General features: G+C 36.2%; 1 protein-coding gene across 1 annotated transcript in view; it reads right to left on the bottom strand.

The window, feature by feature from the left end:
- THADA (THADA armadillo repeat containing) overlaps positions 1-15,467 on the bottom strand; it is a 287,428-nt gene that overhangs the window by 239,260 nt on the left and 32,701 nt on the right. Inside the window, exons 17-21 of the mRNA XM_054687792.1 lie at positions 13,228-13,441; positions 11,495-11,630; positions 11,053-11,189; positions 7,264-7,422; positions 5,545-5,702 (exon numbers count right to left, since the gene is read on the bottom strand). Coding sequence (XP_054543767.1) covers positions 5,545-5,702; positions 7,264-7,422; positions 11,053-11,189; positions 11,495-11,630; positions 13,228-13,441 — 804 coding nt within the window. The remainder of the gene's footprint in view (positions 1-5,544; positions 5,703-7,263; positions 7,423-11,052; positions 11,190-11,494; positions 11,631-13,227; positions 13,442-15,467) is intronic.

The following is a 15,467-nucleotide window of genomic DNA, read 5'->3' as shown; positions in this document are numbered from 1 at the left end:
AGGTGGGAGCTCTTCAGGGTGGAACTCAATGCTAAATAAACCTGGTCTGAGAACAGAATAAGGTACTAAGTGATAGGCAGACAGTTCTCAGTTCATTTGCATTTATTTTCCCAACAAACTCACCCAGGTAATACTCAGGCTTATAATGAATATTTCCCAATGAAGAAAGAAACATTCTATAAATCAGGTAGCACGATTTCTTCAGCAACTTTGCCAAATTGTTAACAGCTTAGTGCTAGGGTAGATAGGGGAGAAAAAGTCATCTGTGCTCAGGAGGCTCTCAATGCAGACTGGCAGAGAAAACCAGTATGCTGGGTGGTACCCATCAGAAGCTTAACAGCTCCAAGAAAGGAGAAATCCTTCTACACTAGAATAAACTATTAGAAAAAGCTTCAAGTCCAGACCTTGAACAGGATATACCTGGATGGACCAAACTGGAAGATAATTAACATGAGAAGAGGCTGGGAGGCATGAATGAATGAATCAATATTCTTTAGTACAGCTCCCTTCAATAAACTTTATGAGGTCTTTTTATATGAATGAATTAATACCGAATACAGGAGAGAATTAGCAGACCTGACTGAATGGTCTCAAGGTTTTATGCTAGGAAACTGTGGAAACTGAGTTGCAAGACAGGGCTATACCCAATTAGAAAGGATAAGCGGAGTCCGCAGGGCAGTGTGATCTATGAGCAATTGAAAAGAAAAAGGGGTCATGCTGATTCCTTCCCACTGGATAATCAGATATATTTGATTCTGATAACTTAGAAAATAAATGACAATATTCAGAATCAGAAACAGAATTTTAAAATTTAACTTAAAAAAAAAGAAAAAGTCCTCTGAAAACTTCTTGCCAATTCCCTTTCTATTGGATGCTAATAAATTCCTATTTAAAGTTCACCCTAAAATTTCATACATTGCACATCAACATGGATGACGTGTTCACTAAATGTTTTCTTACTAAACATACATTTAAAGATTTTAAAAAAGGAATTAAAGTAAAAATGCAAAAAGGGGGCAATAATTTCTATACTTAAAATTAAATTTTAGTAACTGTCTTTTTAAGGTTAGCAGATGCTAGTTGTAACTTTTATAAAATCTATTTCCCTTAGGAAATGAACATGCTTTATGGATGCACAGGGTACACATGTGGCAGAATACAGCCACATGCCACGTCTCCAGGCATCTATAATTCACCAATGGACTAATTAGGGGAGCTAAATGTTCACCTAAAGCACTAAACCCACAAAGAACAACTGTAAACACATTTGTTAATTTGTCCTTTAGCTATACAATAAAAATACAATATATCTATACCTAATTCCACTCATAAATTAGATAAATCCAAAAAGATTTAGTATAGGTGGGACATTCCTACAAAAAGCATGTGCAGTGGCTAAGATCTAGGACCTGGAAACCAGTGGGGCTGAGTTTAGCCTCCTTCTAATACAAACTAGTTAAGCAATATAGTTCCTCATAAGTGAAATGAAGATAAAACTAGAAGCTACTTTCTGAGCAGTAACTGAGATTATGTACACAAGTTTTTAGCAGAGTACCTGGCACAAAATAAGAATCAAAAAATGTCTTTTTTAATATTATCAAATAGTGAGACTTACTCCCTAAACCTAAATTTAAATTTTTATTTTAGGGCAGTCACTTCTTAAAATGAGAAATGTCCATAGTTAGGCACCTCTAATGTTACTTTGGTTTAATGAAATAGTTTATGAAAGTTTGCATTATAGTAAGATAGATAATGTTTTACACTGTACATTCTCTACTATAGTGATTTCTTACTAACACCTGGAATTTCTTCAAAACCCAAACATAAGAGTAACAAATATAAGCTCAGATATCTTCTTATAAGAATGGTTATTTTATACTTTCTAGCAAATTCTCAACCATTTCCCATTTTAACTGCTGCCCTTTATTCTGACTTTTTAAAATGAATTTGTCTCATACCTTGTAGTGTATTTCTAAGCCCTTCAAATCTGAGAACTACATATGACAGGTCTTTATGTTCCCACAACACTCTTGTAGTAAGACAGTCAAAAAATAAGTAATAAATGATGTGATTATGTGCTTAATTTCATTTCACAACTTAAAAATGGTAACCTGCATTCAGTGCAATTCAATGAATACTTATTCATAATTTCTAAAAATAAACTTGGCCAAAGAAAGTACAAAAGGCATTTTCTTTAAGTTGTATGCTAATAAATATACAACCCATTTGTAATCCATCACAAAAAACCTGAAACAGTTAACAAAAGACACAAAAGAGGGAATATAATAGATTCCCTTAGCCATGTACTTGTAAAAATTATAATATTGTAGAATCTAAAATTCCAGTTAAAAATATAGTTAGAGTTGATTATTATTATTCATGTGATATCTGTAGCAAGAATACTAGAAAGGGGAAAACAGATATGAAAAATCTACTCCAAAGCTTCTTTTTAGGTATGTTAGTGGGAAAACATGAATTGATACTCCAGCGAGAGGAAGTTATTTTAAAAAAAATCAGTAGGCACTAAATATCTGATATCCTATGGTAAGAGGAGCAACAAAATATATCAAGAAAAAACTCCCAACAGTAAAACTTTGAGCTTGAAACCTAGAGACACATACGGGTCAGGAAGTTGTGAGATAAGGCTCGTTGGACAGCTCACTCATTAAGGGTCTCACCTTACAGCTGTCAAAGCTGGTTTTATCTCTACTTCTTGTACAGGGACATTATGAAAGAACCTTTCATTACGTGATTACAGTGCAGACATGCCTCTGAATGAACACATTTTCCTCTTGGTAAAGCTGTGAGGACACACTATTTCTTAAGACATGATCCAGGGAAATGGATCGTTTGCTGAAAAACTCAGCAGCAAGTTGCCTAACTGTCCTGCTGCTTGCAAAAAATTTGGTTGGGTTTGGGGAGCAGGGAAAATTAAATTTAAAGAAAAATTAAACGAGCAGCTCTGAACAAAGGCAGCACTGTGCCATGGCAGAACACAGGTTGGGAAGGAAGAAGAAGAATTGGGTCCCTGTCCCAGAGTTACCACAAGCCAGCTTTGTGATGTTAGGCAAACCAGGTAACATGCAAAGGCTTCAATTTCCCTTGTACAAGGGAATTGGATAATATCATCTCTGTGACCCTTCCAGCCCTCATAGTTTGTGAGTGTAGTGCTAAATATTCAAAATTATAAATGAGCACCCATTCTCCATGTATAGCAACAAAAATACCCAAGTTGTAATCTTACTCTGTTGTCCTGTTATAAACGCTACTCTTACAAGTGGGATTTAAGTAGCTACCCCACTAACAAAGCGCTATAAAATCAGGAACTGGGTTACAAAAGAAATCCTCCCTGCCTTCTGCATGCAAGATGTTAAATCTGAAATTATAATAGAATCTATTAGTTCTTCCAGAGTAAAATGAGTGGCGTCTAAGAGAAGAATCAGATTGAACATCAGTATTATAGGTGGTGTGGACCATCTTCATCCACTGAGGGAAGATCAGACCACAGTTATTATTTTTCTTGGAAAGAAAATATCCAAGTTCCACATTCTCCCCTACAAGGGGGAGATCAACCACCTGCTTGCCAGTCACTGTAGGTCTGTGTGGTCACCCTTACCTAAGATGTTGATTATTAAAATTCTTAGTTTGGCCACTAGGTGCACAGAAAATCTAGTGTTGCTGGGGTGACTATCCCTGGGAAAGAAAGCGTACCTCAGGCATGGTCCAGCCACCCCAATGTAAATTACACTTTTCTGCCATTTATATTTGAACCCTTAAAAACTCTGAATATATGGGAGTAGTTTTAATTCAAAGAAACATCATGGAGGAAAATTTTATGTTTAAAAGCAAGAATCCTCTGGCAATATGAGTAATGCTAATTTCTTTGTGATTGTGGATTTTCATTGACCAAATACTCCTAAAGGAGCCACTTCTTTAGTCAGTCAGTATGATTAAGAACCAAGTTTTCCACCGAGAGCCCAGTCTCAATGTCAAAACAGTGCTACAATCCTGTACACTCATTCTGTCATTAATTTCTTCTCAAACCTATCTATGTGAGGTTATCACACCTAAAAGTGACATGAAAAAAATGACTGGACATCATTACAAAGGAAATCTATATAAGAAGAGAGAGACAGTCAAAAGAGTGATCAGAAGGGTTCTTTAGTTTGTTAGATCTTCTCTACCACTGTTTTTGTTTTTTACAAACATCACTTATTTTACATTAATCCCCAATTTCACCAAGGTTATCCTATATATCTTAAATTCGTAAGTTTTGGGTGCTATGTAATGGGTGTTAAGGAAAAAGATTTTCACAGGAAGTTTTCAGGTCTCTCTCAATTACAGTAAAAGCAAAATATATTTACCCCAATTTCTTTTTAAAACACTATCTGACAACCTCCCAACACTAGAGGTTTTAATTTGTCCTTGAAAAGCTAAGGGACTCCAGCACATGTTTATTTCTTAGCAAGATGATGAACATCAGTGAAGTGATCATTAATCATAGCTGGATTCCTCAGCAAAAATGTTGGCATTGGCACTATAGCCAGTCACCAGCAATGACTGCAAGTAACTCGAGGACACTGACGCCTATTTGATTTGGAAGAGAATAAGGAACATAATAATGCTTGCAGTGTGCTGGTCCCCTTTGCTGTTCTCTATCTCAGGGCCTTGCAACATCACAAGACCAGCTGTTAACCAGATGCAAGCGCATCAGCCACAGAGAGTCTGAGAATTAAAATATTAGCATTATTTCCATGGAACTAGTCACATGGTGATTATAGAAATAATTATCATTAGTATACTACAATATTTGTTTTGTTCAAAAATGTTCTAACACCCTAGGGGGGATATTATCTTTGTTTGAAAAGGGTTAAAAATGAAAGTACATGCTATATATTTTTGCTGGAAAATAGTGGGAAATGGATTTGTTGAAACCATATGGAAAGGAAGAGGGAATCAATTAAAAACAGAAATCTAATAAATCTAAAATATTTCCAAATGAAATGCTTGTGGTAAGCTAATTTCTTGTAAACACTGCACTCAAGTCACTTGAACAGTCCCAGATGGTGAACTAACTTTGTGGTCTTAAAATAAAAGTCAGCTAAAAACACTGAAGTGACTACAACTTTATCATCAATGTAGTGAGAAACACAAGATCTAAAATTAACGAGTATATTACATATTTTTCAGTGCAAAATTTAAGAGGTTTGTGGAATTTTACTAAACAGACAATTTCATTAAAATTAAATTTTACATGTGTAATATGAAGAAATAAAAGTGAAAATGATAATACCAACTGAACTTAAAGTGAGGTGAAATCTACGTTTTTTTAATTTAACTTAGAAACATATTTCTAAAAATGCCAGTTTTAAAATGTACTAAAGGTCTAATTCCTAAATGACTGCAAACTTTCTTCATCTGACACAGGTAGTATTTTATTCAAGAAAAATTCAAAACTCCTTTTTGAAAGCTGGGTTATAAAGAAAAGTTGCAATTTATCACTGGACCACAGATTATACCAGGTAGAATATATATCTACCCTACCTGGTCCACTGTCAATAATCCATCAGGAGCTTCTGGCACGGACTGCATAGGAAGAAGCTGGCACAGTGTGCCTACAAGCAGAGAGACTTCCTTCATGCTTCTCCAACAACATACCAGCACCATCTGAGCTGTTACATCACATGTTTTTCCTTCTTTACCTTAAAAAAAAAAAAAGCAACAAACTATTGCCACAGTAGACACTTGATTACTCACATCCCAGGTTTCTTAGAACAAGCTTATTCATAATTTCCCCAGAATAATCTGCTTAAACAAACCAATGTGTCATATGTTATATTTATTCAGGAGAAAATAGCGAACATTTGTTGAGCATGTGCTACGAGTAGGACTCATGCTCAGTAGTTTTTTTCATATACTATTTCAAAAATAAATTAAAAATTAAAAAAATATTGTTGCAAAACTTAAATCTAAACTTTGGAAATCAGTGAAATAAATTCTCTCTGCCTCTAAGTTATCCATAAAATATGACAACGATAACCATACTTCATTATTTACTTTGGTAAAGGTGGCTAATTTATCAATAGAGGAGGAGGACATGACTTTTTAAGGCAAAGGAAAATACAGATTCTCTTTCAAAATATATTTAAAACCCACGATTAGCAAGCTTACTCTTGAGTTTTAGGAATATTTTAGTACTAACATTTAAAAAAAATCCAAGACAAACTATGAAGTTTAAAAGGCAAGTTAACAATATAATCTTTATAATGTAATCTCATTTGTTTTTAAAAAGCCCACCACACTATAGGATAATTGTACATGCAGATAAATACATACAACAGGTTTACAAGGAAAGAAAAAGGACTAATGAGAACTGAAGGGAAACTTATATTAGTTCTTAACTTATATTTATATCTGTATTGTTTGATGATGTTACAATAAGAATGTATTTATACCAAATTTGTGTGAAGATTCAGAGAAATTTTTGCAACACAATATCGCCATCTAGTGGAGACATTGTAATATATCACTGAAATTACTGCTTCTGTTGACTTTTTATAGCATTATACAAAATTGTAAAATAACAATTAAAGATAAAATAAGCAGAAATAACTCAAATTCTGGAGGCTTGATAACAGAGAGTCTCACATTTTACTGAGTAATTAGACTTGTTTTCTTTAAAAGGCTGCCTGAGGGCCTCCCTGGTGGCGCAGCAGTTGAACGCTGGGTTGTGAAGCTGCCCGCAGCCTCTGCAGCGCCGGCTCGATCCCCGGCCACTGGCGAGGGTCCCACATGGCGCGCAGACCTCTCCTGCCATCCACTGCTCCCCTCAGCAGTGTGCTTAGTCAGTCTGTCTGTTCTGTTCCCTGCTCTGGTGAATTCTCTCACCCTCCGGCACTTCTGACTGTATCAGTGCTTTTATAAATAAATAAATAAATCTTAAAAAAAAAAGGCTGCCTGAGTCTAAGGACTCTCCAAGCAAACAGCAAAGGAACCCCACTGCTGAGTCAATTGCTGCCCAAACCCAGTTCATTGAGCATCACTGCTCTTACATCATCTGGCTGTCAGGGCAGGTTTGAGCACTGAAAGGCCTTAACTCATTTCCCCAAATAATTTAAAAGTTAAAAAAAAATGACCTTATTTTCTCGAAATGTTCTGTACACATCTGAAGCATCTGATTTACCATATAAAAAAGAGAAATTCTGTATGTTTTGTGACTTAGACCTTCATTTCTATATTACAAATTGATTTTACATATGCTACCTTTGATGTCTGTAGAAGTACCAGTATTTGGTAGACCAGCATTCAAGTCCTCCAAATCAAAGGTATCACATTCTTTCAATATTTTGGCTTGATTGAAGTAATCATTAGTATCTCGTGGCTGAATCTCATTCAAGATCATCTGTAAGCGGCTTGCTGATTCTGAGGGAGAGCAATAAGTACATAAAACCCCAGTTTCACATCTCCTGCAGATTTTCCTTGCGGGTCTTTGCCTCAAAATTCTTTAATTTTCAATACTTGATAATCAACTCTATTAGAAGGGACTCAGACAGTAAATAATGTAAAAATTATTTATATAAGGTCTGCATGACAATGAATGTACTTTTAAAATATGACATATATTTTAAGTAAGTTAAAGAAAGACTAGATAAAAAACACAACAGAAACTGTCCAGAGGACAAAGGTTGCCACCTAATTTACACTGCTTTTAAATTTATACTCTTAGTATTAATACTCTCAAACACAGAGTTCAATCATTTTCAGAGAAGGGCAATCAACTTCAATAAGCAGCTTCTCTAGCTGCAATGTAAATTAGCAAGGTTAAATGCAGAAAGGTAAGAGGCATTTTTAAAAATGAAAACCAACAACAATAAAAACAATCTTTCATAGTACAGGAATATCATGAAGACTCCATACTTGATTTTGAAATGAATTATGTAACATACTGCTTTCTAAGTATAATTTACAGTCCTAGTATTGCATTAAACTTCATTTTTATTCCTTGAGCACTCAGTGGATTAGGAAATGTAACCTCTATGAATACAACACTTTGTCTGTTCACTGCTGAGTTGCCAGTGCCTAGAAGAAACACTGGTTCATGGTAGAAGTTCAGTAACATGGGCTAAAGGAATGAATGGATGACTTGGTAACAAAGAGTTAGCCAAGCTCAATTTTTTTTTTTTTTTGAGATTAGATAAGGTGAATTTTTTTTTAACACAAAATCTTAATAGAAAATATAAGTGAAGGGCCTCCTCTGGTGGTACAGTGGTTGAGCGCTGGGCTGCGAAGCTACCCGCAGCCCCTGCAGCGCCAGTTTGATCCCTGGCTGATGGTGAGGGTCCCACATGGTGCGCAGACCTCTCCTGCCATGCCCGCTGCTCCCCTCAGCAGTGTATTTCGTCGGTCTGTCTGTTCTGTTCCCGGCTCTGGCTCTGGTGAATTCTCTCACCCTCCGGCGCTTCTGACTGTACCCAGTGCTTGTATAAATAAATAAATAAATCTTTAAAAAAAAGAAAATATAACTGAATCTATCCGTATATTTTTTTTTGATTGAAGTTCTGTTTTGTTTTTCCCTCCCACGCCTGTTTCCTTATTTTAAAGAAAACAACAGGTAATCATATAAAACCAATCAATAAATCAAAGTATAGGTACTTAAAGTATACCTTTTATGTACACTTATATTTCAGGTAACATGGGAAATACAAATACAACTAATATCACGAGAATTCAACTGACACCTAATGTCCTCTTGTGGCTTCCATGAAATTTTGACAAAAGAAATTTGACAGTCAAGAAAAAAGTAACTGTGGCCCAAAAAGAAATCAAGGAAAGACTAAAGGGGAAAAAAAGGATGATCAGATTAAAAATTTTAAGAGACATAAATTCATTTTTATGGCTTTTAGGGAATTCAGAATGCATAACCGATAACATGACAAAGAAACAGGAAACGTGGAGACAAGTGGATAAAAAAGTCAAGATAAGGAAAAGTGTAAGCCAAAGACAGTTTTTGAAATAGAGTGACATTTTAAAATGTTAATTAACAAACAGAATTTGAGCAGACTCTACAGGCCTTACCCACCACAATAGATGGCAAGTGTTCAAGATTCCTCCTTCGAATATACTGATATTTGCCTCATAAAAAACACTAGCTAGGGCCTCCCCGGTGGCGCAGCGGTTGAGCTCTGGGTTGCGAAGCTGCCCACGGCTTCTGCAGCGCCGGTTCGATCCCCGGCTGCTCCCCGGCCACCGGAGGAGGGTCCCGCATGGCGCGCAGACCTCTCCTGCCGCCCGCTGCTCCCCTCAGCAGTGTACTTCGGTCCTTCTGCCTGCTCTGCTCCCCACTCTGGCTCTGGTGAATTCTCTCACCCTCCCGTGCTTCTGACTGTACCCAGTGCATGTGTAAACAGAACAAACAGACAAATAAATAAATAAATAAACATGCCTCAAAAAAAAACAAAAACAAAACAAAAAAAAAAACACTAGCTATAAGATTGGATGTTCCTTATTCCTATGTACTGTTTAGGTAGGAAAACTAAAGCATCATATTCTAGTACTTAGACTGACATCAGTCAAAATAAACAAATGACTGTGCCTCAGTATCATGAACCATTCCCAATCTTCCAATTCAGTTTCAGTAAAGAACAAAATCGAACATTTTTTTTTTTTGCATACCACACAATTCCAGGTTACTTTAATTATCAACCCAAGATACTATATTGTATGGTGCAGTGTGTTTATATTTTGATACTGTGTTTTTAATACAAGCTTCTCTTTTGTATTCCAAAATGCACTCACCACTGTATTTCAACACCAAATGCTTCATGATTTCCTAATGTTCAAAGGAACACTCAGAGTAGCATATATTTTTAACAGCCAATCTTTTCTGGCCCATTGCAGTGCAGGCATATGCCACTGGGATGTTCCAGACACTGACCTTAGTTTCCGTTCTTTTGGAAATTACTCATTCATTGATTAGTTCATTATAACAAATATTTACTGTAACCCACTTCCACCAGGCACTGTGCTTACACAAAGGAGGAAATCATAGCCAAGAATCCTGTTTCAACAACTCTATAGGTATCAATTCTGGAAGGGGAGAGTAGCAGGAGTCAAACTATTACAGGACCTGGTCTGAGGTTATTTAAGTATTTTACTTATTATTTTTTTGTTGCAGTAACATTGAGGAGGTATAGGATCTCCCATTCAGGTACTGTTAACCACACCACACCTCCCACCAAGACACTCCTTCCCCCCATTCCACTGTGCTCCCTCCCAACTTTGTTTACACATAAAGAGTATTTGTAACATAATGTATTTTATGAGTAGAAAAGATTACTTTAGATATAGAAATAGAAGGAGGTAAGCTATGCTTGGGAGAACAAGTTGGGAGGCCTTTGAAATAGTCCAAACAAGATACAACATAAGTCTGGAGTAAGAAAAGATGCAGCTAAAAAGAGATTTGAAAAGTATATAAGGGGCACCACGGAGAGAAAGTAGAGAGAAACTAGAGAGGAGGAAAGGAGAGATGTCCAACACCCCTTTGGCTCCTGACTCGCATGAACAGATCTCTGGTAGGGGCATTTGCAAAGATTGTGAGAGAAAAGGCAGGTGAAAGTACGAAAGTTTGTGAGTTTAATTTTGGGTATTTTGAGTATCTCCTCCAATTTTTTTTTAATTAAATGGTCTTTGTATGTCAAATTATCTTTGACCATTATAGACCCCTAAAAAGCTGCCTCCTCTAACTTAACTCCATCAACTGATCTCTCATTGATACTGCCCACTCTCCCAGTCCCAACAATAAACAAGGTTGTGTATTCTGAAATGACAATATTATAAAACCCCAGAGCAGGAAGTACCCTGGTCATCACCCAATAATTTATTTATTTTGGCTATTTTTTAATAGTTAAAAATACTACCTAAAAGACAGAAACATCACAAAAAATCATTTCCCTCCCCCCTTATTTAGCTTTTATATCTCTCCAAAGAAATGAGTGGATGTGGGGGAGAAAAAAAGAGAGAATACAGTCATTACAGCTTCCTTCATTTGCTGACCTGAATCAGTGTCCATTGGGATGAGGCCTTCTGGGGAGGAGCTCTGAATGACTGGCGACACCACGGCAGAAAGCCTGTAGGACATGGAAAGGAGCTTCACCACCACAGGTCTCCACTCACTCACCAACTGCAGGCTGCTGCAACAAGAATGTCAGGGAAATTTATACTAAAAGCAAAAATCAAATTTTTCAAATGGCAATAGATAAATGGAGTTGAAAGAATATGGGTTTCAAAACTGTGCAATCTGAAATAACTGAGACAGAAAAATATGCATATGTGCAATTTAAAACCTAATTTTAATTATCTTTAAGGCAATAAACTATATTTATTATTATTATATTATTATTAAAAGGAGTTATAAACTCCTTTCCCATAATACATTACAATTAAGAGTTGAAAGCTCAGAAATGAGTTTTCAGGAGACAGCTGTGGATGTACTTACTTTAGAGATAATTTCTGCAAAGCTCCTATTACACAATGGACGCGCCCGTACATGGGAAATGACGCTGCTGCCTGAAGCAGAGAATTTTCAGCCTGACATATTTCTTCCTCAAGATTTTCCAGTAAGCATTTGATAACTAGAGAAAGTAAAACAAAATCAAAGAAATGCTAGTTTTAAAACACATTTATAAATTTGTGAACAGTGAAAACAGTTTGCTCATTATTTACAGAGAAAAAAGCCTGACAACAGAACACATTAATAAATTATAGCTAATTTATATAAAGCAAGTACTATTTATATAAAATTCCAAATCATGTAAAACTAAAGAACACTGTTTAATGATATATACAGACAGTAAGTAAAATCTTGGTAGACACAAGATGAAAGGCTTATAGGAAATATAGGACAGTAATTAGGTAGGGGAGCTAGGATAAAAGAGAGGTTTCAAAGGTATGGGTGCTGGTACTTAATCTGGATGCTATCATGCCAATTGGAAACCAAACTTGTAAAATTTTTCATATTATTACTGTTTAAACCCTATATATATAAATATTCTTTGTATGTCTGAAATATTTCATAGTTTTCAAATGTCTTGAATTTAGAAAACTTAACAAAAAGCATGAACTCCCCAGTTCACCAAAATTGCAGACCTGTCATCAGGGTGCCCTGTGAACCCAGCCCTGAAACAATTAGAGTGGGTGAGCATCAGCCGCCATGGTACTGTCACCTCTATCCCCAGGTCTATGGACACATTCCCACCAGAACTACCCATCATCTCCTACTCTTCCCCCCATGATTAGTTTACTTTTTCATCACTTTTCTACCATCTTGGAGAGAATAAGTCTCAACTCTCTGTATCTGACTTCTCTCTCTTTTTTTTTTTAAAGATTTATTTTATTTCTACAAGAACCAGGGTACAGGCCAGATGCACGGGAGGGTGAGAGGATTCACCACAGACAGAGCAGGGAACAGAACAGGCAGACTAGAGAAATACACTGCTGAGGGGAGCAGCGGGCGAGACAGGAGAGGTCTGCTCGCCATGTGGGTTGCTCCGAGGCCGGCAGGGATTGAACCAGCAGCACTGCAGAGACTGTGTACAGCTTCACAGGGCTATGCTCAACTGCCTGTGCCACCAAGGAGGCCCTGAGTTCTCTTTTTTGTCTATATAAATCCCTATCAGTCTTTATTTCCAGTACAATTCCAAAATGAAAATTCAGTACATGAATTCCTAACATATACTTATTGAAAATAACTAGCTCTAAACCAACTTGGACTCTATGTTTTGGAACTGGCTATCTGGAAAGAGTAGAAGGCAGGGGTATGGCAGCCAGTTAAAATACATACCCTAACAAACTAAGGACTTCTGCTCTACATAGAAATAATGAAGATGAGCTGGCTATAGTCATAGTAAACCTTTGCAGACAAAAAAGTTCTTTTTTGGTAGAGAAAAAAGTCCTGTTTAAGTGAAAGCTTAATTAACTATATTTGTATATCTCCTCTCTTAACATGAATTCCCTATTTAGAAACCTGTGAAAATGAGTAAATTATTCATTTGCATAAGAGAAATTTATGGTATTCTTATATGCTGGAAAACGACTATGCTGGTAAATGCTTAAAAAAAGAAACCACAAAGTACATGTTTAACCATTAAATACTCTAACCAAATGAATAGTGAGGGAGTAAGATATTGGCTTTGATAAATAAGAACAAAAGGTCATTTACTCAATACAAACCCATTAATGTGTTTCTTTCTACCACAAGAGCAGGCTTATCTCCATCTCCACATGCAACTTGCTGAGTTTTCAAACAGGCTGACAGCGATGATGGCAGCGCATTCTGCCAGATTAAGAAGTTCAGCAGGTGGGAGGCTGTTACACAGTCATATGGTTTGGTGCTTGTGCTGAGCTCCAAAGCTGCCTGGAATAAGTATTGCAGTTTCTCCGAATCCTAGAATAAAGCACAGTTACCAAAACTGAAACAAATTTTTAATTCAAGAGAATAGTAGGTAATTAAAAACTGAGCATGCCGCATAATTATAATTTAATATGAGCATTCATTCCCTTTCTCCCTGAACACAGGCTGAAGTTTTTATTGTAAGAATCAATGATTATTATTAATCCTGGTGATGAGAGTCTTGAATAGAATTTCAGTAAGAAAATTAAACACTGATAAAGCCTTTTTTTTTCTTAAGTATACCTCTTTCTTCAGAAAATGTCTATTTTTTCTCTGTAGAAATTCTGCAATAACCACAGCCAAATCATCTTCATTATTTCTACCAAGAGCAGAGTTCTTGGGCGTATTGAGGTTTGTTTTAACTGGATATCATACTCTTGCCTGTCTCCCTTTCCTCTTCTCATGCAACTAGTTCAACAGAGGAAAAATATCAAGCGTCACAAAAATACAAATCCACCAGGTTGGTCCTGGTGAAGCTTCATATATGGATGGGAAATAAAGTGATCAGATCAGCCTCAAAAATTCTGCATCACAGCTCCCACACATAGAGCTCACAGGGATGCCCACTCACACAGCCTATCTAAAGAGGACAGAACAAAGGACAGGTCACTGTCATACTCATGCAAAGGCACTGGGCAGAGGACAAGAAACATGGTCCTGTTCAAAACTCCATAGTCGACAAGCTGTATGTACACCATGCTGGAATTCAGGATTTTGTTGTTCAATAAACTGATTCCTCTAGGATAGCTCCATAACTGTCTAATATAAGGGAGGAAACCATTATGAACTTAATTTTGAATTTAATCACAGGTGTACATTAATGATGCAGCACAATTTCCAAAAAGTAAAAATTGAACATACTGATTCAAGTATCAGTTTCATTTAAATTCTTTGGTCTTTGATATCTTCAGTTTTCAATGACCTTTTAAAAACAGTGGCCAAAGCTCAAATCTAAATAAACATTAGAAAGAATCAATTAAGCCTCTAAGCCATTCTGTGTAACTAACAGTTAAGTTCCCAAACTATTTAACCAACTAATTAGTAAAAAGCATAATAAACAGCCTTTCAAATCTAAAGTATCTTTTATTCTTTTATTCTATCATATTAGATCAATCAAAATGTAATGTAAAAACTTTGAATATATAACCCCACAAGAAAGAAGGAAAATTGACTAGGTGAATAGTAATGTCATATATTAGAAAGATGTGTTATCAAAAACATGTATATACAGGTTAAAGAGACTGTGTCAGCACTCAAGAAATGTCTTAAAATTAACTATATAAGCATTAATTAAAGTTAATTATTAAAACATTAATTACGTATTATAGAGCATAACCAAATAAATATGTAATCAATGTTTTAAACTCTTGAATGCCTATTTCTATGACCGTTTTACTAATACGCAAGCCAAACCAGAAAGGATAACTACCAAACCCCTATACCAAGCCATATACAGCCCAGTTTTCTGAATTCTATAGTTAAGTGTCTATATCTCAAGCACATGTCTCTCAGTTTAGAGACACGGAGGCTCCCTAAAAACCCTTCACAGTTCATATAAGAAAGTGAAAATCAAAATCAACAAAAAACTATGAACCAGAGACACTTTTTGGGGGGCGGGGGTGGGAGGGGAGGGATTGGGGTCAGAATGGGGGGGCTGCAATTGTATGGGGAATATAAAAATAAAATTTATTATTTAAAAAAAAAACCCTTCACAGTTCATGTAAGGATCAGGCATTTGATACAGTGCTACCATATACTTTCCCCACTCCAGTTGCTCTCAATATATTTGCCAGCAATGAGGCCCAGTTGCATATATGATATAAGGCTACAGTGTGATGAATGGTAAGGGGCAAGGGGAGGAGGGAGAGGAGAAAGAAGATAGAAAACATAAATTTCTTCTTTATAAACTCTATATAGTACCAAAAAAATTTAATAAAAATTTTAAAATTCTATATGGCACAAAAGTTAGCACCCTAAGCATCAAAGAAGCTTCTGCTCACCAGGGCACATGAAAGGCCGC

The sequence above is a fragment of the Talpa occidentalis genome, unplaced genomic scaffold (genome assembly GCF_014898055.3).
Source record: "Talpa occidentalis isolate TD23 unplaced genomic scaffold, MPIMG_talOcc4v2.1 talOcc4.5, whole genome shotgun sequence".
Lineage (NCBI taxonomy): Eukaryota > Metazoa > Chordata > Mammalia > Eulipotyphla > Talpidae > Talpa > Talpa occidentalis.
The sequence above is the reverse complement of the archived record's forward strand: the minus strand, read 5'-3'. Positions and strand labels throughout refer to the sequence as shown.